Source organism: Kogia breviceps, chromosome 1 (assembly GCF_026419965.1).
Source record: "Kogia breviceps isolate mKogBre1 chromosome 1, mKogBre1 haplotype 1, whole genome shotgun sequence".
Lineage (NCBI taxonomy): Eukaryota > Metazoa > Chordata > Mammalia > Artiodactyla > Physeteridae > Kogia > Kogia breviceps.
In genome coordinates this window covers 41,654,885-41,678,874 of record NC_081310.1, presented here as the reverse complement: position 1 = coordinate 41,678,874, position 23,990 = coordinate 41,654,885, and the positions used below count along the sequence as shown (strand labels likewise).

Here is a 23,990-nt window from a genome sequence, read left to right as displayed (position 1 = left end):
AGCACTCATCTCAGAATGTTTTCTGGACTCTTCAGTGGTCCTGACAAAGGTAAACTATCCACACCCTACCTTAAGAGATACGCTCTTGAGAACAGTCGAGTAGGGATGGGGCAGTAAACTCAATAAGAAGATACCTTTTATTTAGAACTGTCAATTCAATGCAAAAAGCTAGGGAGTTTTATTTGATTGCTCTGATAATCGGTTCCTAAGCTTTTCAGGAATCCATAGAGGTTTCTAGTCCTGGCTCCGGAAAAGTCTTATTCCTGCTCTGGTTTCAGTATCGACTTCTATAAAATGAGTGTGCTGGATCAGTTAAGAGAGCTCTAAGGCACCTTTCAGTTCTTACCGAGGTGCCTCTGGGATTCTGTTTCCTCATTTGGTATCTCAGCTGAGTTGAGGACACCATTAGCTGTCATGGCCTCCAGCACTGAAGGCAATGTTCTTCTCCCTGGCTGCACATTGAAATCAGCCTAGGTCCTTCTAGAAATGCTAATGCCCAGATGGTAGCTGAGACAAATTAAATCAGGATTTCTACAGATGGAATACCTGTATCCTTAATTTTTAAAAGCTTCCCAGGTGATTCTACTGTGTAGCAAAGGCTGAGATCCACTGATCTTCCAGAATAAGAGGTGAGCCTTTACCTGATTTGTCTCCTTGGCTTGTGCTTTTAATCATGTGTCTTGGTAGGTTCCTCTCAGTTCTCTTATAGGCTAAGGTGATATAGCAGGAGCCCCCTGGGCCTCCCGGAATTCAACCTGAGAGAATGGAATGATTAATTCTTATGTTTCATGGTGCTGGCAAACTACTCACCCGTGGCTGCTTCTGGCACACATCCCGCCACACAGGTACCAGCCTTCTGTGATACGGGTGATGCTTCAGACTTCATGAAGGCAGGTCCAGCTAAGAGAACAACTTGAGTCTAAGGGACAGAGGGATGCACGCTGACTCATGAGGCCCTTGAGCAAGAGACCGAAGACTCATTGACTTTCTTCCTTCCCATTTGTTAACTCCTTACGCATAGGAGGGTCGATCCAGCTCAACTGCTATCAAATACGGGAATCTCTTCCTCAATATCCTTGATGGTCTCCCAGAGACATGGAACTTACAGTAAGTGGTGTGTGGAACTGGCTAGTCCCAGCTTGTGGGTTTCAACTGTGTGTATCTCTTCCCAACTCCATGTGCATTGGTGTCAAGTTGGTAGCCTCAGTCGCCACGGAGACAGTCTTTACACTCCAGAAATTGACACACGCTCCACATCAGGGCTTTTCTCTCTTCAGAGAGGCTGGTTGTTAAACATCTGTTCGTACAACAGTTAGTTTACTACTTAACAAAAGAGTCCCTTCACTTGTGGAACAGTGGAACTTCTCTGTATTGCCGCAGATCTGCTTTTGGGTGGGCACTCCACCCAGTGGTCTCAGCCTTGCCCTTCGAAATAACTTAGACGACATCAAAGCCCCCTCTGACAAGCTAGCCCTTCAGATATTTGAAAACAGCTGTGATGTCTCTCTCAAGTCTTCCCTTTGCAAGCTGAGTATCCTTAGTGTGTTCAACGTTTTCTCATGTGGTTTGGAGGCTCAGTAGGTGTCTTTGAATATTGAGGTGCAGTTGCAGGGTTTTTAGAGAAAAACGAAAACTTCTTCCAGAGATGATCTGTGGACTTTTTCACAAAAGGCTTTTCATTCTCTTTCTACATTCAGAGTACCATCTGAGCCACACGGAGTGAGTGTGGATGTGGAGTAGGCTACAGTCTTGGGTGTGGTTGCTGACTGCAGCCCACATTCTTTCCCCAAAATGCACATTGCTGCCACAATGCTTGATGGGCTTGAATTCATCAGAGTGTCATCAAAACACAGATTCTGGTTTCTGAAACAGGTAATTTTCCCACCACTGTTTTGTTTTCCTTCCAGAGGCTTTTAATGTTCCCCCTTTCTTTCTTCCCTTTTCTGTAGCGTTCAATCATTTGTCTCCTGATCACCAAAACTCTGTGTCGAATGACAGCGTTTTGAGTGCAGGATTCAGTCAGACACACAAAAAGGGAATTTGTTAAGACTTATCCAGCTGACTGTTAGTGAGACAAAAGAGAGAAGGAAGCCACTGCTGAGTTCCGCAGAATCGCCACTCCCCATCCTTTTGAAATTGGGGCTCAGCTGAGTCTGGAACTGGCCTCAGCATGGGTTAACCAAATTGACAATAATGTGAACTTCCTTTTAGTCATCTTATATAGAGAGCAGGGACATGGGAGTCAGACTGGAGTTGTTTGGTCTAAAAGCAATGAAAAGTTCAATGCAGCTACACAGCCAACATTGCAAGGGTAATGCTAGGGATCTTTGTTTTGGGTAACTGAGTCCATTGACCTCCCTAAGAGAGCAGTGAGACTGTACCAGCAAACAGAAAGCCTCTTTCGGTGGGGTGGGGGGGTCTTTGCCTCTTTGCTGTATTCTCAACATTGCTTCCTTTGTTTTTCATTCATTAGGATTTAAGTCTTTAGGAGTAGGTGTAATGTCATTTCCATCTTCTTGACAGAGAGAGAGGGAGAGAGGTGTGTTCAGGACTGCCTGTCATACGGTGAATATGAACAGAGGCAGCTGTTGTCATGGTGATGGCAGGTTGCATCCCACCACCATGGAAACCAAAGTTAAAAAACTAATGTTAAGACTGGAAGTCACATGATACAATTTTGTTTTGTTTTGTTTTAAAAAAAGAAAAGGGTTTTGGTTTTTCAATCTGTTTTTTGTTGTTTTTTTTTTTTCTTAAGACGAGTTGGGTTTGTTTTTTTAAAGACGAGAAAAATTCTAGTAAGGAAAGCAATGAGATAATGCAATGGGACAACACGAAGTACGCAGAGCCTTCCACCCCATTTTTCTGCTTGTTAACAGTGCGTTTCTGCTGCCATGGGGGTGGGAAAGGAAGGAGAGATCCAGGATGGATTGCCAGATTTGCAGACAGAATTGTGTACTGATGCTTCTGTCACATGAGGAAGCACAGGGGTTTAGCCCTCCTGCCCTGCGGTGGCAACATGTGGTCCACCCTCTGTTGATGAGCCCGGGACAGAGCCTGGAAACCTAAAAATAAGGACTGAGAAAAGAGATGGGAATGCAGTTGAGGGTGTGACTTGCCCCAGAGATGACGGTGGTTCATACATTGATAAGTTCAGATGCTTAACATTGCTTTTCAGGAAATTGAAAGATTTATCTGTAGCCCCTCAGAACCCCACAGAATACAGTGTCTCTATTTATTCCCTTTTCTGGATGAGTCCTCTTTGGATGCACTGTCCTCCTAAGTCAGCCACGGGAGCAAGTTCAGAGAAGTCCAGGAGGAGCCCATCCAGGAGCATATTAGCCACTGGGCCGAGGCTCCCTTGGACCGTGGCTAACCTCTGAACCTGGCCTCATTGGGGCAGGGCTGAGAAGGCTTGCTGAGAGCTGTTAGAAAGCCCTCTTGGCTCAATCTTTTTATCTCATATTTCCTCCTACTTCATTCCACAATCTGGAGAAAAGGTGAAACATCCTTCCAGGAAGGAGAGCTGGCCCCAGGCCTAACAGGGCTGGTTTTAATTTGTTTTTTTTTTTTTCAGTCTGTGAGGCATTGAAGAACTGTACACATAACGTGTGTGGAAAGGCTGGGAGACAGCTATTCCTGTGAGAATGTCAGCCTCTAGGGAGGGGTGCAGACACTGCATGTGGAAAGGATGGTGGTGGCTCTGGCCATGTCTGGGTTTTAGGCCTAAGTCTCATCACTTCACTATTCCTGGTCCCTCCAGGGCAGATATTGTTCTCTGCAGCCCAGGCTGGGGGATATGATCTCACCAGCATGAGCTCACTGCATTTCCATCAGGGTCTGTGGGAGCCAGAGCCGGACCTCTGTGGCGGTTCAACCCCTCCTGTTCTTAGCCCTGGCCTTGGGTGTGATGAATGTCCCTTCTAATCACTGGGAGAGATTGCATCAGAGCCATCAGCTTCATAAATCCTCCTCTGGGGACTGGCGTTTGGATATGCTTTCCATATTCCCAGGAGGTTCTGGGCCAAATGTCTTTGCTCTCTTCCCGGAGGCCCATTACCATAATTTTCTTTTAAATCCTTTATTGCGGTGGGTCTCTTCAATGTCAGCCCGTGGCTGCAGCCAGCCAGCCCGCTTCCGGAGGTTGTGACCCCTAACAGATGCTTCCCCCAAAGCTTAGAGCCAGAGCAGTGCTTAAAGATTGATTTAGTAGGAGAATAAAAACGACTGTGCATTTGTTTAGCACCTTACAGTTTTCAAAGGGTTTAAAAATTTTTTTATTTTATATTGGAGTATAGTTGATTTACAATGTTGTGGTAGTTTCAGGTGTACAGCAAAGTAATTCGGTTATACATATACATGTATCTATTCTTTTTCAGATTCTTTGCCATTATAGGTTATTACAGAGTATTGAGTAGAGTTTCCTGTGCTATACAGTAGGTCCTTGTTGATTATCTATTTTATATATAGTAGTGTGTACATATTCATGTATCATCTTAGACTTTGATCCTTTTGTTGTCCTCCTTTGGTTCTGGGGGAACGGGTGGCGGTGGTTTTCTCTGACTCGAATATCATGTCGTGGTGACTTTTGCATGGAGAGCTGTGGCTCTGGTTTCCATTGCCAAGGTAGGTTTTCTCCATTGCAGTCCACGTCTTGAGGAAGATTCTAATACTTCTCATATTAAAAAGGCAGCACGAAGGTCTTGGATAGCTGGATTTCACTATTCTTCATATTTATAATATCCCTTTGGTGTTGTGTTTGAGGGAATTACAGACTAGGCAGCACCCCTCACCCCATGACTGTTTTTGAGTCAACATTCCACTGGTTAGAATGATATTTCTGTGCAGGTGAGGGAGGAGTGGAAGGATGTGCACAAGACATCGGAGTCCTGGACAGACTTCCATTCTGTTTCATGAAGGGCGTTGTTCTTTGAGGCCTTGCAACACGGAGCTTCCTTTGACCTTTCCAAGCACATCTTTGCCTAGCCTGCTAGGTGCATCCTTTTGCCCTGTGGGCTGTTACTTGCAGTCCAGGCTCTTCCTCTGGGAGATGTAGCAGAGCCCTCGGTAAGGGGCTTGAACTTCTGTTTCAGGAAGACAGGGAGCGGCCCCTGAGTCAGATCCCAAGCCGGGGGCCCGAGCCAGTGGGAGTGACTGCAACCTGGTCTTCGTGACAGCTCCTCAGTGGAGCTACTGCTCACGGACGGGGATGCCTCCCTTTCATTCATGCCTGCGCTTAACACTGAGTGAGCTCCCACAATGGAAGAGTTCTGAGACTCTTCCATCTCTTAGAATTAGACATCCCCAAACAGGAGGCAGGGATGGACAGGAGGAAAGGAGGCAGACCTGCCCGTAGGGGGCGTGCTCTCGGCCCGGGGTGAGGGGTGGTGATGGGTCCTGAGGCCTGCTGCCTCTCAGACTGTGCTGTTCTAGACTCCCCAGGAGTTTACAGCAAGTGCCTAGGTGGCCACAGGCTGCCCCCCACAAAAAGCACATTCTCCATTAGGCCAGGAGTTGGAGAGGGGGCACAGTGTTCCATCTGACTGCCTGTTCCCGGTGGGATCTCAGCCCTCTGAGCCCTTTCAGTCTCCACCTTGGTATTCTAGTGTTACAGCTCTGAGAGGAAGCAGCTGAGAGTATAAGGGTCTAGGATCAGCCTCCTGATGGTATAGAGATGCATGTTTCCCTGGGGACACCCCAGGTTTGCTGCTCGGGCCCTAAGTCCTTCCCAGTCCTGTACCTGCACATCGGTCCCTATGAGGTGTGGATGGGGAAGCTCTGCTGGGTGAGCAAAGGGAGGGCTTAGCTCCCAGGCCAGGCCCCCAGGGCTCTGTTGGCAAGCAGAGCCAGTGCCACTGTGGTAGCCAGTAGCTAGCTGGTAGGGCAGTCCTCTCTCTCCCCCCTGCCCCAGCTTTCTGGGCTTTGGGAAGGAGATGAACAAATAGCAGGTGTGCAGGCCAAGTCGTGCTGCTCAAATTAGCTGTGTTGCTAAGGAAACAAGTCAACCATTTGAAGGAAGGAGCATTGGGTAAAGGAGATAAATCAATAAGGGAACCTATTTTTATCATTTCCCTAATGATTGTCTTGAAGCTGCGAGATGGGAAAGGGAGTGTTGGAGTGACACAGGTCCTCATTAACAGGCTCAGAGCGAGAAGGGAGTGAAGGGGTGTTTGGGGAGATTGCCAAGGAAGTTTATAAAATGAGGCCCCTAGCGAGCAGACAGCGAGACTGATGCAGAGAAGAGGCATCTTTGCAGGTTTCAAAGAATTTCTGTGGTCATTTCCTCGTTTGGTCCAGTCCCTTTGTTCTCCTGCATTCGATCTGCTCAGAAATCTAGTGCTGATTTCCATGACCCTCAGGTTGGCATGGGTTTTTGTGTTGGTTTGGTTTTTTTCAGAATACATATAGCTTTAATTGATTTTATAATTATAAATGAATACATGCTCATTATAACACAATGAGTAAAGGAGTAAAGAAGAAATCCTACTACCCCAAGAAAACTCATGATCCTTCTAGCAAGACAGATTTTTTTCCTTTGCTCGTAAAAAAAAAAAATGTCTTTTACATTAAAGGGGTCTTTTATGCATGCTGGTTTCTTTTTTTGAAGAGCTAATGTGTGTACCCGGCACACAGAACACAAAGTTCAAATGGGTGTACTGTGTAGAGAAAGTATGGGTAGCTTTTGTAAGGATAGCTCAGGCTCTGGTTTTCCTGTGCTATTCACTTATGACTTGATTGATTACTTTATTAATTAGTTAAAAACCAGTCATGGGGTGACCACTGTGTGCTGGACACTGGGGTTCAGAGGTCCCTGAGTCAAACAGAGCCCCTGCCCTCAGGCTCTCTCACTGCTCCCTCAGCTCCATATGATCAAGATCTCAAGCCACAAACAGTGCAGACACCAGGGAGAGAGAGTGTTCTCTCACCAAACATGCATTTGGTGTCAGGCACAGAATGTAATGGGTGTCTCTGAATTCCTGGGCACAAGGCATCGGCGTCCTGGACAGACTTCCATTCTGTTTCATGAAGGGTGTTGTTCTTTGAGGCCTTGCAACACGGAGCTTCCTTTGACCTTTCCAAGCACATCTTTGCCTAGCCTGCGAGGTGCATCCTTTTGCCCTGTGGGCTGTTATTGCAGTCCAGGCTCTTCCTCTGGGAGATGTAGCAGAGCCCTCGGTAAGGGGCTTGAACTTCTGTTTCAGGAAGACAGGGAGCGGCCCCTGAGTCAGATCCCAAGCCTGGGGCCCGAGCCAGTGGGAGTGACTGCAACCTGGTCTTCGTGACAGCTCCTCAGTGGAGCTACTGCTCACGGACGGGGATGCCTCCCTTTCATTCATGCCTGCGCTTAACAGAGTGAGCTCCTACTGTGTGCCAGGAGCTCTGCTGAGAACCACCAGTGGGGAGGTGAACAAAATACTTTCCCTGCTTTCTAGGTATAGTTTCTTGGGGGAGATCAGTATGAGGAGGGATGATAAAACTGTACCATGCAGAGAGCTGTGGGGCGTAGGGAGAAGCCTTTACAGACAAGGTGATATTTCACCTGCATCTTCATATATGACCAGAAAGGAGGAGAAAGGCCATTGCAGGAGGAAGCAAAATCACTAAGATGTCAGTGCCCATTCTTTGTGCTTTCTTCAGAAAGGGGAAGTGGACAAGAGGTTAAAGGAAAGGGCTGTAAGGGGGAGTGGCTAGGGCCTGGGCCGAGCTGGGTGTTCTCTCCTGCTCTCCTCTCCTAAAATTTCCCTGTCCCCCTTCTTTCTTTCACCTAGTCACAGATACACAGAATTCCCATAGTTTCACCTTTACTTCTGCACCAAAATTTCACCTCAGATCCTTAATTGCCCCAGACATGAATTCATCCTGAGGTCGCGATGCTCTATAAGGCCTAAAGGGACATCCCTCTCCAGGGTATGTGCATTTGAAGTTTTCAAAATTTGCCACGCGGCTGGTGGGATCTTAGTTCCCTGACCAGGGATCGAACCTGTGCCCCCTGCGGTGGAAGTGCAGAGTCCTAACCACTGGACCGCCAGGGAATTTCCTGAGGTTTTCAGAATTTCAAACCAAAGGATCACTGCTCTGAATGGGTCCTTAGCCATCAGACTGCAGGCAGAGGATTTGAGTCGGGAGGATGTGGGAACGGGGTCTTCTCAGAAACTGAATTAAGCAAACCCTCACTTTTAGATTCTAGCCCCCTGGGCCATAGTTGGTGCCAGTTGTTGAGCCCTCATGAATTCTCGGCCATCCAGATACCTGTCTGGTCACAGGAAGTCTGGCTCATCAGCCTTTCTCCTGCACTGAGCGCCCTTCATGGTAATGGCCAAAGAGCTAGCCCTGTGTCCCCCAGAAGCCTCATCTATCTGCACCTGGACATTCTGGGCTAGGTGAGCTTACCGGTCCTAGCAGGGAGCTGTATGCTTAGACTGTCTGGCCAGGAGGATGCAGGTGTGGAAGTGGGCGTGAGGAAATGGGGCGACAGAGGGGCTGTGGCAGCCCAAGTGGGCATTGCCAGGTGGAAAGCCTTGGAGATGCACAGCCAACAGGAGCTGCCTTGACTGAAGGTCAGCAACCAAGAGCTCCTTTACTTCTGAGTCTGTGCTTGTCCCTCGAAGGTGTTCAGGAGAAGAAGCCTGTCCCCCCCAGTAGATCAGTGAGAGTGCGTGACATCTGCAGCTTGAATGTGAACATGCATGTCCCCGGTCCTGCTTCCCAGGTCACGTGCTGGGCCCCTTGGACCCGCCGAGTAGCCTTCTGAACTTGTGTGTGGCCTTCCAGCCATGGCAAAGGGCTGGCCAAGCCTGACACTTTGTGAATATTTTTGTTAGAGACAAGGACAGGGCGTGAAGCGGGAGAGGCATTAATTTCACTCCTGTCAGAGCCGCCATCCCTCGCATCCCCCGGACCCTTGGGGACTGACCTGGAGCTCTGCCCTTTGTATCAGGGCTCCCCAGATGTGTTCCTACGAACAGCATCCCCGGGAGAGATGCTCTGACAGAAGGGTTATATGGTGAAGAAGTTTGGGAGTGCTGTGTCCTGTTCCCAGCCCCCTTCAGGGGAGGGGGTGCATGCTGTGTACAAGAGTATTAAAGGCTCCAAGCACCCTGCTGGGAGGAAACCTGCTCACCTTGACCGAACCCAGGCTTTCCCTCATTCATTTGATCGCAAGTTCCTGTAGCACTAGTATCCTGTGGCCTGCAACTTAGAAACGTGCCCCAAGTGTCCTTCACTTCTTTTGCCATTTGTCATTGGCTTGTCGTCATGTTCTTGGTTCACTATCTGTACCGATTCCCTGGGGATGTTCTCAGGAAAGGGCATGGATTCCTGGGCCTCCACTTCTGCCATGTTCCCACCTTCATTTTACCATTCGGGTCTGGGGAATTCTGGGTGTCTGAACCAGGCCGAGGACGGGCTAGCCTATTCAGAGGGCTTATGGGACACCAGATCCTGGTGTGGTCACGGTCATCCTGCACTTGTTCAGAGCTCTGGATTAGAGCCCATGATGGGAAGGAGGAGAACAGTCTCCCTGTGATAGGTGAGCACCGGTACCCCTGGGTGAGCTGTGTGTGGCGACTTGTCACAAGAAAGCAGGCTTGTAAGTGCGGTGGGCATCTCTGGTGTGTATTTGCTGGCACGTTTAGCTCTCAGGGGCCACGCTCGGTGCCCAGAAGGATGGAAGGAGGAAGAGTGACGAGGTGTGCTGGGGGACTTTCCATGTGGTGATGCTCCCCTCTGACTGAGAGGGTCTCAGCCAGCACGGTAGAGTATGGAGGCAAGAGGCTGGCTCTGAGGTCCTCTGAGCCCCATCCATCCAGTTTTCTGATCCGGTGGCTGGGTCCTAGAGGCCAGCAGAGCTGTCCGCAGGGTATGAGTCCCGGGGGGAGTGTTGGGGTGTGTGGGATGGGAGGATGGCCAGCTGCTGGAGAATGGTCTGTGATGCAGGGTTGCATGGGGGCAGGGGGCGGGGAGCGGTGCTGCTAAATGAGAATGAACAGTTCTGGAGGCTCGGATGCGGCCGGCCATCTCACCCCCTGCAGCCTCCCATTCCAGCACCAGGACCAGAGCAGCCGCTGGGGCAGCTCACGTCTTGCACGTACCACCTCTGCCCTAACCCCTCTCAGAGATGCCGCGAGTGCTTCTTTGCCACGGATGTTCACCGACACACATATCCTGGTGGGGATGGGGAGGCATGGGGGCGTGTTTATGATTTGCCCTCCTTCTGTACTCCCTAGCGAGGGCTCTGGGCCCTACATCCTACACAGCCAGCTTGAATGTGTGGGGAGACAAGATCCCTTCCCTTCCCTCCACTTTTATCAGACTTACTACTCATCTCTCCCGCCTGGATTCCAGAAGCTGCCAGATCCCAGGTTGCTCAGCAAGACCAGTGGCAATCGCTCACTTCTGTTTGTCACAGCCATAGTTATAGAATGAAATCCCACGTGCAGAGTGATCCTGGAGCCGGTGATTCCCTCTCTCTTTTCTAGAAGTCCCCCCCTCCTGCCTTCCCCTAGGCTTAGGGCAACGGCACAATCTTTCTGTGGGAGTCAAGGATGCTGACCCTAGAATCATAGTCCTGTTTTTCAAAAAGTCGCAGGGAGCCCACCCACCTGTCTTCAGAAAAATGCAACAGAAAACGAAGCCTGAATTCATTGTCCATTCATTTGTAGTTTGATTCCTAGGGACCCCGACTTTGCTGCCCTGCATGCAGACTAATGATTTGTCTGTCTGTTTCCTATAGATGTAGACGCTGAGGAGAAAGTAAGGTGGGACAAAGCCAGTTTCTCCTGGCCCCATTATAGATTTTCCTGAATTGGATATTAAAATAAAAGGGAGCTCATGGAGAGAATTGTTCCTTTTCCAAGGGCTCTTCTTCTATTCATTCGAGCAGAGGTTCTAGAAGAGGGCACTACAGATGTGATTCCCCAAGGCAGCAACGAACAGCCACAGCTGGATCCTTGCTGAAGCATCATTATGCAGTCCGGTGGTTTGAAGACTGAGAAGAACGGGGGGCCTGCAAGAGCATCAGTGTTTCTTCCTCCCTTTGTCCCACTTCCTTTTTAGTCCTGGTTAATTCCTGGATATGTCACGGAATTCACTAAGTATCTGGAGTGTCTGCCATATATCTAATATTTATTGGCCACACTCTTTCTTTTCTTGAGAAGATACTTTGTGTTCAGAGCCTAATCAGAAATGGTTACAATTCCACATGCTAAGGACCATCCACTGTCCTACATGCCTGTTTGCTCATATCAGTCATGCAGACTGCACAGACACAGTGTGGGTTGATAAAGTTTGTGCATTGATGTACACAGCCATCTTGGAGGCTGTGTCCCTCTCTCTTTGGTGCATCTGTTTCTTAACTCCTCCTTTCCCACGCCGTTTGAGTACATGATCTTGGCCACCATCATTGCCAACTGCATCGTCTTGGCCCTGGAGCAGCATCTTCCTGAGGATGACAAGACCCCAATGTCCCGCAGACTGGTAGGTGCCTCCTTCCTTCTCATCTTTCTTTCCCTCTGTTCTTCCTCTTGCCTGGTTCCCTTCTCCTTTGCTTCTTCACCTGGCTCCCTTCCCTTCTGTACAGTTCTGTGAGTTTGTTCTTTGCTGAGGGACAAGTTGGTAACAAGTCCCACTGGGATTCATAAAAACAAGAGGACTGACCTTTTAAATTCCTGCTCCCAGGAAGTTCTGTGTATACACTGCATGGAAGCCAGGCAAGAAGAAAGGGAGGACACGGGGTCCACACACACTTCTCTCCTCTTTCTGAGGGATTTTGGGAGTGAGAGGAAGAGGGGAGAGTAAAGGAGAGAGCATGAAGGATGCTCAAAGCCCATGTGCATTCACTGTTCTGAACTTCCTAAACGTCTGTCCGTGTTCTCTATAAAGAAATCATCCACGTGTCTAAAGTGTTCCCTCTAAAGAGGGCAAACAAAATGCCTAAAATCCAAATGTACGGGTAAGTGGCTCCAGCCTGATAACCCATGGATGAGAAAGAACTCTTAAGCTTCCAACGTAAGTGAAGGCCAGCAATGGAAAAGCTGACCCCTTCAAGGCAAAGCCAGCACCGTTGGTTGTTGTGGGAGGATGGCCGGTCCTGGGCATGAGACCCACATCCATCCATTTCTGCCCCTGGCTTCCCTTGCTCGTGTGCTCTCCGTGAGTCCTGCAGCACCCTCACCCGTACATGGGGCTGGCTCAGCGCAGACGTCCAGGTGTCCCGTAGGAGGGAGGAAATGTCAGAGCAGAGAGGATAGCTAGCCAGGGTGTGCCTTGGCCCGTGTCTGATGAAGCACAGTCCTCTGCTCACCAGCACCTCTGTTCTGTATCCCACAGGAGAAGACAGAACCGTATTTCATCGGGATCTTTTGCTTTGAAGCTGGGATCAAAATCGTAGCCCTGGGATTCATCTTCCATAAGGGCTCGTACCTCCGCAACGGCTGGAATGTCATGGACTTCATCGTGGTCCTCAGTGGGTGAGTCCTCCTCCTGTCTCATCTTTGTGTGTGGAGGGGCCTGTGGGGTAAAGAAGCGGCCGGTGCAAGGAACCTGGGGGTGGGAAGGCAGAATTCGGTGGAGGAAGGAGTTCAAGGGTGAGATTCCCACGGGGCTGAGCCATAGATGAGCCACCTGCAGGGGAGTGCGAGGACGCTGGAGACGCACGTGGCATTCGGCAGAGGCCGTGGACCCAAGGTCTGGCCGCTGCTGCTTCTGGTTTCCCATCCTGTGTTTGGCTAGGGCTGCACAGACGTTTCCAAGTGAGTCTTTTCACTAAAGCAAGCGGCTTGCCCTAGCCTGAGGGCCCCCCCCCCCAAAAAAAAAATGGGCCAGAAGATGCCATTAGGTGCAGTTTTCTTCTGGAGGTTGGAAAAGACTCTAAGTATATTTTCTGAACTGATAATTGAGACTCGTGTCCTGACAACAGGATTTTTTACGATTTACAGATTTATACGTATTTATTATACGAGGAGGTATAAAACTGTATCACACGGAAATGTCTGACAATGCATCCCTTTGGAAATTAACATAGCAATACTGTGTTGTGTCATAAGCAGCATATATGATGGCAGTACATTTATTTAAATATTCGATAGTCATTCTTTTGTAAATGAATATAGTATGCCAGTATTGGGGTTGATCCAGCACTGCTGGCAGCATATGCGATGGACCTTGGGACTGGTGATGATGGCCATTGCCTCCCTGGGCTTCTGTGGCTTGTGTGTCTTTGTATCAGGTTGCTCTTGGTACCTGCAGGGGAGGGGAGCAGTCCAGGCCAGGTGGGTCCTGTGTGGGTGTGGCAGCAAGGGGTGTGGCATGGAAATTCCCTTACCTGGCTGCCCAGTTGTTCAAACCCGTGAGGACAAGATGAGAGTGGAGTAGAAATGTGAGGAGTGGGGAGATATATGAGCTACCGTTATGATTGACCAAAGGCAGAGGGGAGCAAAGAGGACCTCCCCCCCACCCCCCACCCAGGGAATAGCCAGAGGAGTGGGCGTAGGTAAAATCTGACAAGAGTGAGTTTGAGGGGCTTCCCTGGTGGCGCAGTGGTTGAGAGTCTGCCTGCCGATGCAGGGGACACGGGTTCGTGCCCCGGTCCGGGAAGATCCCACATGCCGCGGAGCGGCTGGGCCCGTGAGCCATGGCCGCTGAGCCTGCGCGTCCGGAGCCTGTGCTCCGCAACGGGAGAGGCCACAACAGTGAGAGGCCCGCATACTGCAAAAAAAAAAAAAGAGTGAGTTTGAGACTATTTGCATCTCTTCATTATGTCTTCTGCAATAGACATAATCCTCATATGTTTAACCTTCATGTCAGTTGTGATTAAGTGAAGGGGAAAAAGTTGAAGGGGCAATTGACTAGAATGTATAAATGGAAGCTCACGAGCATCGAACCCTTTAATATAGGGAACAGATAAGTAGATGGAGATGACTCTTTATGTTTAAAAACATCTGTTGCCTTACAAAAGGATTTTCTGAAGGTTATTTTTCTAAAAGAAAATTCTAGTACTGCATTTAAAATGTGATTTAGTGTATAAAGATACACCTTCTGCATAGTGTTTCAGAAGTACATGGTCAAAGACTGCAGTACACCTGGATGATGTTTTGTGGGGTTTTCTCCCCAGCTTAATTGAAGTATGATTGAAAAATAAAAATTTATATGTTTAAGGTGTACAATGTGATGATTTGATATATGTATACATTGTAAAATGATTACTGCAATCAAGCTAATTAACATATCCATCACCTCTCATAGTTACATTTTTGTTGATTTTTGGTGGTGAGAACACTTGACATCTACACTTTTAGCAAATTTTAAGTATGTTATACATTATTATTTACTATAGTCACCATGGTAAATACTAGGTCTCCAGAACTTATTCATCTGTAGCTGAAAGTCTGTACCCTTTGATCAATATCTTCCCTTTTCCCCTACTCCCAGCCCCTGGTAACCACCATTCCTTCCTCTGTTACTATGACTTCGGCTTTTAAAAAAATTAGACCTCACATATAATTGAGATCATGCAGCCTTTGTCTTTCTCTGTTTCACTTCACATAATATCCTTCATGTTCATCCATGTTGTTGCAAATGGCAGGATTTACTTCTTTTCAAAGGCTGAATAATATTCCTCTGTGTGTGTGTGTACCTGTATCATGGTTTCTTTATCCATTCACTCATTGATGGAAATTTAGGTTGTGTCCATATCTGGCTATTGTGAATAATGCTGCAATAGACATGGGATTGTAGATATCTCTTTAAGATAATGATTTCATTGTCTTGGATATATATCCAGAAGTGAAATTGCTGGATTATATGGTAGTTCTATTTTTAATTCTTTTGAGGCAGTTCCATACAGTTTTCCATAGTGGCTGCGCCAATTTACATTTCCCCCAACAATGCACAAGGGTTCCTTTTTCTCCACATCGTCACCGACAATTGTTATCTTTTGACTTTTGCTAATAACTGGGTGATGTTTTAAATGTCCCTAAAATAAATAATATATACTATACAGGTAGTCCCCAACTTATGATGGTTTGACTTATGATTGTTTGACTTTCCGATGATGTGAAAGCAATGCGCGTTCAGTAGAAACTGTACTTCGAATTTTGAATTTTGATCTCTTCCTGGGCTAGCGATAGGCAGTTTGATACTCTCTTGTGATGCTGGGCAGCAGCAACCACAGCTCCCAGTCAGCCCTGAGGTCATGAGGATAAACAACCGATACACTGACAACCATTGTGTACCCATACAACCATTGTGTTTTTCACTTTCAGTATAGTATTCAATAAATAACAGATATTCAATACTTTATTAAAAAATAAGCTTTGTGTTAGATGATGTTGCCTAACTGTAGGCTAATGCAAGTGTTCTAAGAACGTTTAAGGTAACTCGGCTCAGCTATGGTGTTCAGTAGGTTAGGTGTATTAAATGTGTTTTCGACTTACGTTGTTTTCAGTTTATGATGGGTTTATCAGGGTGTAACCTCATTGTAAGTCAAGGAAGATATGTACAGTAAAAGGCCTAAATGAGTCTGAGTCATTTTAGAAATATGATTCTGTCTAAAAGAAGAGTACTGTAATGTATATGGATTATATGCTACAATTGTGTGAATTCTTGGTCTCATTGAGGCCTGTAAGTGTCAGAGGCCATTTGAAATTTCTCATCTAGTCTATTTATTTTTATTTTAAAGTATTCTATGTTCATTAAGGAAAATTTGGAAAATACAGAAAAATCAAAAGAAAAATGGTCACTGATTAAGAAAAATTCCTGATTATTTTGTGGTATTTCCTTCCAGCCCCTTTAATGCTAAGCAAGCTCTTCTTTCAATGCCTGTAATTGTGCTACCTTTTCTCAGTATAGTATGGGCATAGTACATATTACTCCATATTTTGGTAAAAATCTGTAAGGACTGATCAGCAGTTTGTTAAATAGATGTACCCAGCTTACTTCTCCATTTTTGCAATTATCTGAGACTTAGGTTGCTTTCTGGTTTTGGCTATTATAAATAACTATTAAAGATGCTCAATGTACATCTTTTGGATGTCCCATTTCAAGAGACATTTTGACAGGTTGAAGTACTTCTAAAGGAGAATCTGCCTTTCTGGGGTGGGGCCTGGGAACTAGGATGGGTGAGGGAAGGTGGAGGAAATGGGCCAGCCATTTGATGGAACGAGAGAAGGCTGGTGGGAGCCATAAGCACTGCCTTCAAATGAGGGTTGCCAGATGGTTGAAGGGGCAGATTTGTAGAGTCCTTCGTCAGCTTGGCCAAGAAGGCCCTCTGTGTCCTCGCCTGCACGTGTGGGGTGCACACGAGTGGGTGCAGGTGCTGAGCCCTTGGCCAAGTCACTTGTCCTCTCTGCTCTCTCTCCCCGAAGCCCAGACATCTGCTGTTCTTAGCGGCTCTTCAAACTTTGCTGAAAGGCGACTGCTGTCCATCTGAACCAGTAGGACTTTGCCCCTGTTCTTCCTGAACCTACTCATTCTTTCTCTCCAGGGAGAGGGCTTGGCACTCTTGAGATCCGAGCTCAGGGTTGCGGTTCTACCCCGCAGGAATGGGTAATCAGATTTTGTCTTCTGTTCACACGATGCTTTCACCTACCACATTGCATGGCTTCTAAAATGCATATTTCTCTTGCTGGAGCATCTCTAAAATCAGCCCGTGTCCTACAATAATGGCATGATATCGTTTAATTGACAGCATTTGTCTTTCCTAGTGGTAAATAAAACCACGGGGCATCTTACAACTGTTGGGGTCTTAGATGCAGTGAATATGTTGTAATACAGCCCAGGGAAGCAGGCAGATCAGGCTTTAGATAGGAGTCATCCAGTACTCAGAGAGGTTAAGTGCTCAGCCCAAGACCACCAGCTCCTTGACAGCAGATACAGGAGGTGGAACTGTGCCCTTTGACCCAAGGCTGTTGTTTTACCTCTGCCCGGTGCAGCCCCTCCTTTAGGCTTCCTGAAACCCGCCCCTGCAGCAGCCCGTGCTGGCTGCTCTGACTTCTTACCTCAGCTCCAGGTGTCACCTCGCATCTGCCACCAGCGCACAGGAGGAGTGACAGGTACTAGAGCAGGACACCGCCTCAGGCTGAGGCTGTATAACTTCTCAGCTCTCAGTGTGTGATGACAGGTGGAGGGGTGGGGGACTGAGGTGCCAGACAGCTGGCTCAGCCAAAGACCTTCCATCACTGCCTTTTGCTCAGAGATGGGTGGTTGGGAGACCTGGGCCACTGCATTCTGCCTGTACTCTCGACCTTCTACCCTTTAGAATTCTTAGGTCTGTAAGCTGAGGGAGTTCCATGGTTCAGAAGGTTAATTTATGTACATTATTCATCTAATCCTCATAATCCCCCAAATGGGATCTTGTTATCCCTGTTTTATAGATGAAGAAACCGAGGTTTAGAGACGGTACATGATGTACTAGGAGGTACTAGAGCTGGGACTTGAGCCCGTATCTTCTGGATCCAAGTTCCTTCTTCAGTGCTCATTTCCCCACACCATCAGTAACCTCACAGCCTCCGTGGTTCTGTAGCTCTGTGATTGCATGTTCCTCTGGTCCCCTTGAAGCAATGTGGAATGGGCTTAGGGAGCAGCATAATCCGGCAGATGTCCCTGACCCAGAGCTGAGGCTTCACATATGACTTGAAGAGGACCAGAGCCCCATGTGTCCATCCTAAGACGTCTCTCCATGGGCTTGGAATACAACCAACTCCCTGCTCTGTGGTTAAGAAGGCACGTTACTTAACTCTCATGGTTGAATACGTAAAAACTAAACCCGAAGTTCCAGCTTGTTTCATTAATTGGCTTGTTCATTCATTCTTTCACCCATCCATCCATTCATTTATTCAACAAAACGTGTATTGTTGAATACTCAAGCAAATTCTGGGACTGAGAAACACCAAGGTTAATGTATTCTCATTTCTTCTAAAAGACAGTGGAGCTCTTCCGGGGACGGTACTTAGAGGCATTCAGGATGGTTCAGCGTTTGACATACCGTCGTAGGCTGTCCTACAATACAGCCTCTAACAAAACCAGGCTGTCCCGAACCCCTGGTAATAGAATTGTTTACCTTTATACCAAGAAAGTTGGGAAAGCACCAAAATCCGCATGTGGTGTGTGCCCAGGCCGACTTAGAGGAGTTCGTGCTGTGAGACCTAAAGTTCTTACGAGGTTGTCTAAAATGAAAAAACATGTTAGCCGGGCCTATGGTGGTTCCATGTGTGCTAAATGTGTCCGTGACAGGATCAAGCACGCTTTCCTCACTGAGGAGCAAAAAATCGTTGTGAAAGTGTTGAAAGCACAAGCACAGAGTCAGAAAGCTAAATAAAAAAATGAAGCTTCTTTGAGTAATAAAAAAATCAAAAAGCAAAAAAAAATAAAAGACAGTGGAATTTGCTATTCTTTTAACAAATTATTACCTTACATAACTTGGGATCTCTCTTGTACTGGTGACAATTCAAGAGATGCTATTTCTAACCATTTGTTAGGCCACCTGGAGAATTCTAAATTACTCAAAGTCGTTGCTATATATTAGTCTTAATAATAAGTCATAGTCCCTGGAATAGATGGGCAATGATAGGGGAGGATGAGAACTCAAAGGTACTCCTAACCCATGGGTAGGAACAGGGAAATGAGGGCCAGGACTGTGTCTTTGAACCCTATTCATGTCTGTGCCTCATCAGAGTAGGTACTTAATAAATGCTAATAGAATGGAATCACTTGTTCCATCCCAGATTGTCTTGTCACCGATAGGATACAAAGGAGAGTGCTGGGGGCAGCCTGGGACTGGCTGTGTAGAGGGGTTGCCTATTCCCAGTCCTGCCTCTTGGTCTGGCTGAGCCAGGCAGTATCTACATCTCTCTCATGTAGCTATGACTCAGCCTGGCTGCTCACATCCTGATCACTCCATTAGAGAAATGAGAGCTGGGGACTCAGCCTCTAGGTGAGTAAGACATTGGACTTCATATCATTTGGGCCTATTTACTAGGTTCGCAGTGTTACCTTTCGGGAATTGCTTCCTGGATGATGGGTGCAGGGTTGGGGTCAGGGCTGAATATTGAAGACCCAACTTCCTAGAGGTGGCTATGGGTTGGGGGAGGCGTATGGAGAAAGAAGCAGAAAGAACAGAAGAATGCCTCACCTGGCATTTGCCATGTAATGAAAGCCTCCATCTATTGAGCCATATTGCAAAGACTACATTTCTATCTATATCTGTATCCATATTTATACCTATTGCTCAGAACATGCTTTACTATCAGTTTTGCCAGCTTTTCTGTGGGAGATGACCTGTTTTGACTATTTTCTTAACTGCAAGAACATGGGTACAAAATCTGAAGAGTGGGCACGTGTATCTGAGCCTGGGGCTCTGCCTCCTTCCTCTACCAAGACCATCACCCCAGGGCCCAGGTGATCACCTGTCCCTCTGTCTTCCTTCAAGTCCTGAAGGGGACATTGTCTCCCTTCAAGGGAAATTGCTGACGACCCACAATGTGCCAGGCACTGTGCTAGATGTGGGTGGGGCAAGGCTGAGTGTCCCCACCAGGAGGCCGCAGGTCATGAAAACCCAGAAGAAGGGCATCCAACCTAGCTCTGGGGACCGGGGCAAACTTCCTGTAGGAAGTAACATTGAAACTGGGATGTGAGGGTAGGCCGTTAGGACTTAGACAAGGAAGGAGAAGAGCTTTTCTGGGAGAAAGAATGCTACATACAAATCCTTGAAGCTGAGAGAGAGCACGCTTCTGGGGAGCTGGCCAGTGGAATAGTGAGCGATGCTCCCAGAGAGGTCAGCAGGGGCCAGCCGAGGCCATGAGGAGGAGCTTGTACCGTAGCCAGAAGGCAGTGGGGAGCCACTGAAGGCACTGAACAGGGGTGGAATGATTAGTTCTAACTCAGTGCTGGACGCTGCACAGGTCTTTGTCATCCTGGAATTAACTCTGAGGAAAGGGCATGGAAAGGAGAGGGAAGCCATGGCCATACCCTTAGTTGCAGTTTGGGAGGAGGTGCATCACCCAGCAGGGAAAAGAAGGATGAAGAGAAAAGGGAACGGGGAGGAGAAGAGCCCGAGGAGATGCTGCAGAAGAGCTGCGAGCTGCTATTGGATGTCCCCAGCTTCTCACCAGTGACACAAGCAGAGCCTGTTGGTAGGAGGACGGTATCTGGAGCTAAATATACATCGGTAGGTATTTTTAGAGGGTTTCTGTAAGGAGGCTGCCCTAATATACACGAGTTTCCCGAGCAGCTAAAGATCGAGGAAAGCACAGTTTTCCTTCTCCAGCACCGTCTCTCCAGTGCTGAGAATGTGCGGGAGGTGTTGTGAACGCAGCCCCGGGGCCCCCAGCCCAATTTAAATCTCTGTGGTGATAGTATGATAACACTTGGTATTTATATAGCATCTCCGTGCCAGTGAGCCTGGCGAGATTTTACAGACCTGTCTTTTACTCATCCTCTCTGCTCTAAGTGGGCGAAGCAGGGAAGGTGGGGAGCAGGGAAGGGCTGGGTAAAGACATTGGAGCTTGTCCTTTCAGAGACGGGGAAACTGAGGCTGAGTGAGGTGATATGGGGGGCTGGGAGCTACTCAGAAGACCCGAGTCCGTAGAAGGAGGCCAGGTCTTCGGTGCCTTCATGCTGACGTTGGGGTGCTTCGCTAGTCCTTAAGCTCTGACTGCTTCTCAAGTTCTCTCTCCCAGCAGAGTTGGTGGCTGCTTGTCTGAAAGACCTCCACCTCCTCACCAGTTCCTCGTTCATTTCTAGCTTCACTTTGGGGGAACACAGCTGCTACTTGCAGCATCTCTGTTTGTCAGAACATTAGTTCTCTTTTAATTCCATTTCCCTCCAGATGGGTGCATGATGGAAAAGATAGAGTTAGGATATGGAATTTGGATTCAGTGGAGAGGTAGGCAGAAGGCAAAATGTGGAGCTTGGAGGTCTCTTCTTCACTCTGAGCTAATGATAGACCCAGTTCTTTCAGGGAGACCCCAGATGAGAGTCCCAGGTAGTAGTTGACAGGCAGCTGAGCTGGGGCTGCTCCTTGGGTGGGAGATCATTTCTTCTTACATATGTACTCTATCCTTTTTCTGTATTGAGAGTCATCGTTGATTCATTCTACAGGTATTTATTGACTACTTACTGTGTTCTGGGTGTAAGACATTGCTGTTGGGATGGTTTCTCTTTCCTGAAACATTGCTTCTTGTCACCTCCGTTGACTGATAGAAGCTCAAACTGGAGAGAACTGAGTGGGGGCCTGAATTGCTCTTGGTGTCAACAAGGAAGAAGGAAAGCCAGAGCAAGTGGAGGAAGGTCCAGACCCCCTGGGTGGGTTGGTTTCAGAGCATTTTTCAAAGGGGAAGAAATGATGGCCAGATGCTTTCTAAGCCAGACCACCGCCCTGGGCCTGGAGCTGCCATTGGAAGGCTGTTAAGTTCATACAGTCTTAGGCATGTGCATGACTGTATGTGGAAGAGAGCAGCAGGGGTGAAAATTCCAAGGCAGGATTGCAAAGCAGAGATGGCTATAGCATAAATGTTCATTCTCTAAATTTACAAGGGAGACTTGAGAATTAAAGGGAGTGTTTACATTTCCATTCTGTGGGTGATACACGTTTCCTCCTTTGGATAGAGCTTTTGTGCACTTCTGTCTGTACTGTAAATATAGTCCACAGTTCAGTGTGAAACGCGAAATGCAACAGTACTATTCAATGTATGATTCCCTGAAGTCAGAAAATAGCAGATGTGAGGAGTGCAGAGTGGTTACCACAGGGAGCAGTGCAGATGCTGAAAGGAAAACGAGGGTATGTGGGGCTTAAGGAGGACATATAAAGGAAGGTTAAGTCTAAGGTTACTAAAACTTAACCAATGAATTTTAGACCTGGGGGAATGATAAATTTGTCCCACTTTCTGTATTTATTATTTTTCCCAGAAGAGAAAACTGAGGCCCAAGTGGCTAAGCCACGTGTCCAGGGTCTTAGAGCTGGAACGTGGTGAGCGGGGACTCAGATACTGGTTTGTTAACTCCAAATCCAGGACTTGGCTGCAGCTATGCTCTCCACTCACCGGCAGTGAGAATCTGATGCTTCTTGATTGTGTTCAGGCCATTAAACTGGGGTGTTAAGAAATAAATGATTTTTGTAATTGGTTGGCTGGAATATATATATATATTGCAATATATATGTGTGTGTGTGTGTATGCAACTTACATGGAAACAGAATTTAGTTTAGTGGACTAAATGATTTCAGGGGCCCTGCGTCTTGGTTCTGACCCTAATATACATTCTCTCTCTGATACCTCAGTGTGATACTAGGTGATACCTAAACCATCTCAGCTTTCCTCATGAAACCTCATTTATGAAATGAAGGTAGCACCTGCACGAGCTACCTCACCAGGTCTTGTGACAAACAAATACAGTGGTGATGATGGCTCGCATTTTACCAGGAGCTCACATGTCTTATTTTAAATGTGGAAGCCTTCATATACTATTGTCAGCACTTGCATATATCATTTTAAGTATAGAAACATAAATCGAGGCAAATATTATCTCTGATTTGCGGATGAGGAATTCAAAACTCAGAGGCTAAGTCACGTGCTCAGGGCCAAACACTTACTAAAGGGAAGGATCGGCATTTTCATTGTATTATTAGCAGTTCTAAAGCCCACGAGGTGTCTACTATACAGCACAGCTGCCTCAGCAAAAGTGTTTGGGAAGACAATGAAGCAAAATACGAAAGCAGTGAGCAGAAATACTTGCCCGCCCAGTGATATTGTGAAGATAAATGTTAAAATACACATAAAGAGGGGCTTCCCTGGTGGCGTAGTGGTTGAGAATCTGCCTGCCGATGCAGGGGACACAGGTTCGTGCCCCAGTCCGGGAAGATCCCACATGCCGCGGAGCGGCTGGGCCCGTGAGCCCTGGCCGCTGAGCCTGCGCGTCCGGAGCCTGTGCTCCGCAGCAGGAGAGGCCACAGCAAGTGAGAGGCCCGTGTACCGCAAAAAACAAAACAAAACACATGAAGCACCTTGAGTGCCTTTTGAAAAAGATGTTTAAAAATATTCAAAATACTGTAGTTCTGTAGCTCATTCAGAATAGTCATTTACCTCCATAAAAGTTGCAACTACAAAAACAGGTTTCACTGCAACTTACTGCAAATTCCAAGGCTGTGACTGATTTAAAAATTTCCCATTCATTGTCATTTTGCTTCAAGGCAGAAGTTTAGTCTGAACGTGAGATATATCCTATTTCCTTTTAGAAGTATCTAATTTTATCAGAACTAGTCAAATTCCTCTACGGTTATTATCAACAGCAGCAAAGAAATTCCAAGTAAAAGGGGAAACAGGGGCCTTCATTTTTAGCCTTATCAGCAATGAAAATGTTACATTTTTCCATAGTCTTACTTTTATTTTTTTAATATTCCCTGTCTGTGTCTTCATCTTCTGGCCTCCCGCTTCACACAAACACACACAAGTCAGAAGGCTCTGAGTGCTACAGAGGAAGGCTGAAGAGGATGCCCTTTTCCCCCCCAAGGAGGAATGTCGCATCAGGAGTATCGTGCACAGAACTCTAGCCCTCGCTCTGAGGAGAGTTGACAGGAAAGGCTGAGTTCTGATGTCCTTCCCCTTGTCTTTCATTTCCTTCCGTCTCGGCTGCCACTGTTCTGTCAGGAGCCTGGACCTTGGTGACAGAATGGTTAGGAAAGGGGCTCAAGGTCATGGCTTTTCTCCCTGGCCTCAAACTCTGGGACAGTGACTGGGGGGCAGAGTGACAGGTGTGGCTGCTTCACACTTCAGATGACATTTGCGGTGAAGTCTCATGATTTACGTCACTGTGGGCGGTTCCATGCGTCTCACCTCCTCCCCCATCAGCCCTCTAGGGCCAGTCCTTGAGGAGTCGTTCCTTAGTCTAGGACCACATGAGTGGCCATGGAGAGCTGAAGCTGAAACAGAACTGGTGTGGGGTATCTTTGCTGTTGGGTCTTAATCAAAACTCTGGGTGAGGGGTGATAACCAGAATGATGTATC

At 47.4% G+C, this 23,990-nt stretch overlaps 2 protein-coding genes across 2 annotated transcripts in view; both read left to right on the top strand.

Moving 5' to 3' along the window:
• CACNA1E (calcium voltage-gated channel subunit alpha1 E) overlaps window positions 1-23,990 on the top strand; it is a 396,248-nt gene that overhangs the window by 104,579 nt on the left and 267,679 nt on the right. Inside the window, exons 4-5 of the mRNA XM_059068042.2 lie at window positions 11,367-11,472; window positions 12,325-12,464. Of these exons, the coding sequence (XP_058924025.2) occupies window positions 11,367-11,472; window positions 12,325-12,464 (246 nt within the window). The remainder of the gene's footprint in view (window positions 1-11,366; window positions 11,473-12,324; window positions 12,465-23,990) is intronic.
• On the top strand, window positions 17,932-18,344 carry LOC131759347 (large ribosomal subunit protein eL34-like). The gene has a single exon (XM_059068306.2). It carries the CDS (start codon window positions 17,957-17,959, stop codon window positions 18,308-18,310), a length of 354 nt encoding a protein of 117 aa, XP_058924289.1. The 5' UTR covers window positions 17,932-17,956; the 3' UTR covers window positions 18,311-18,344.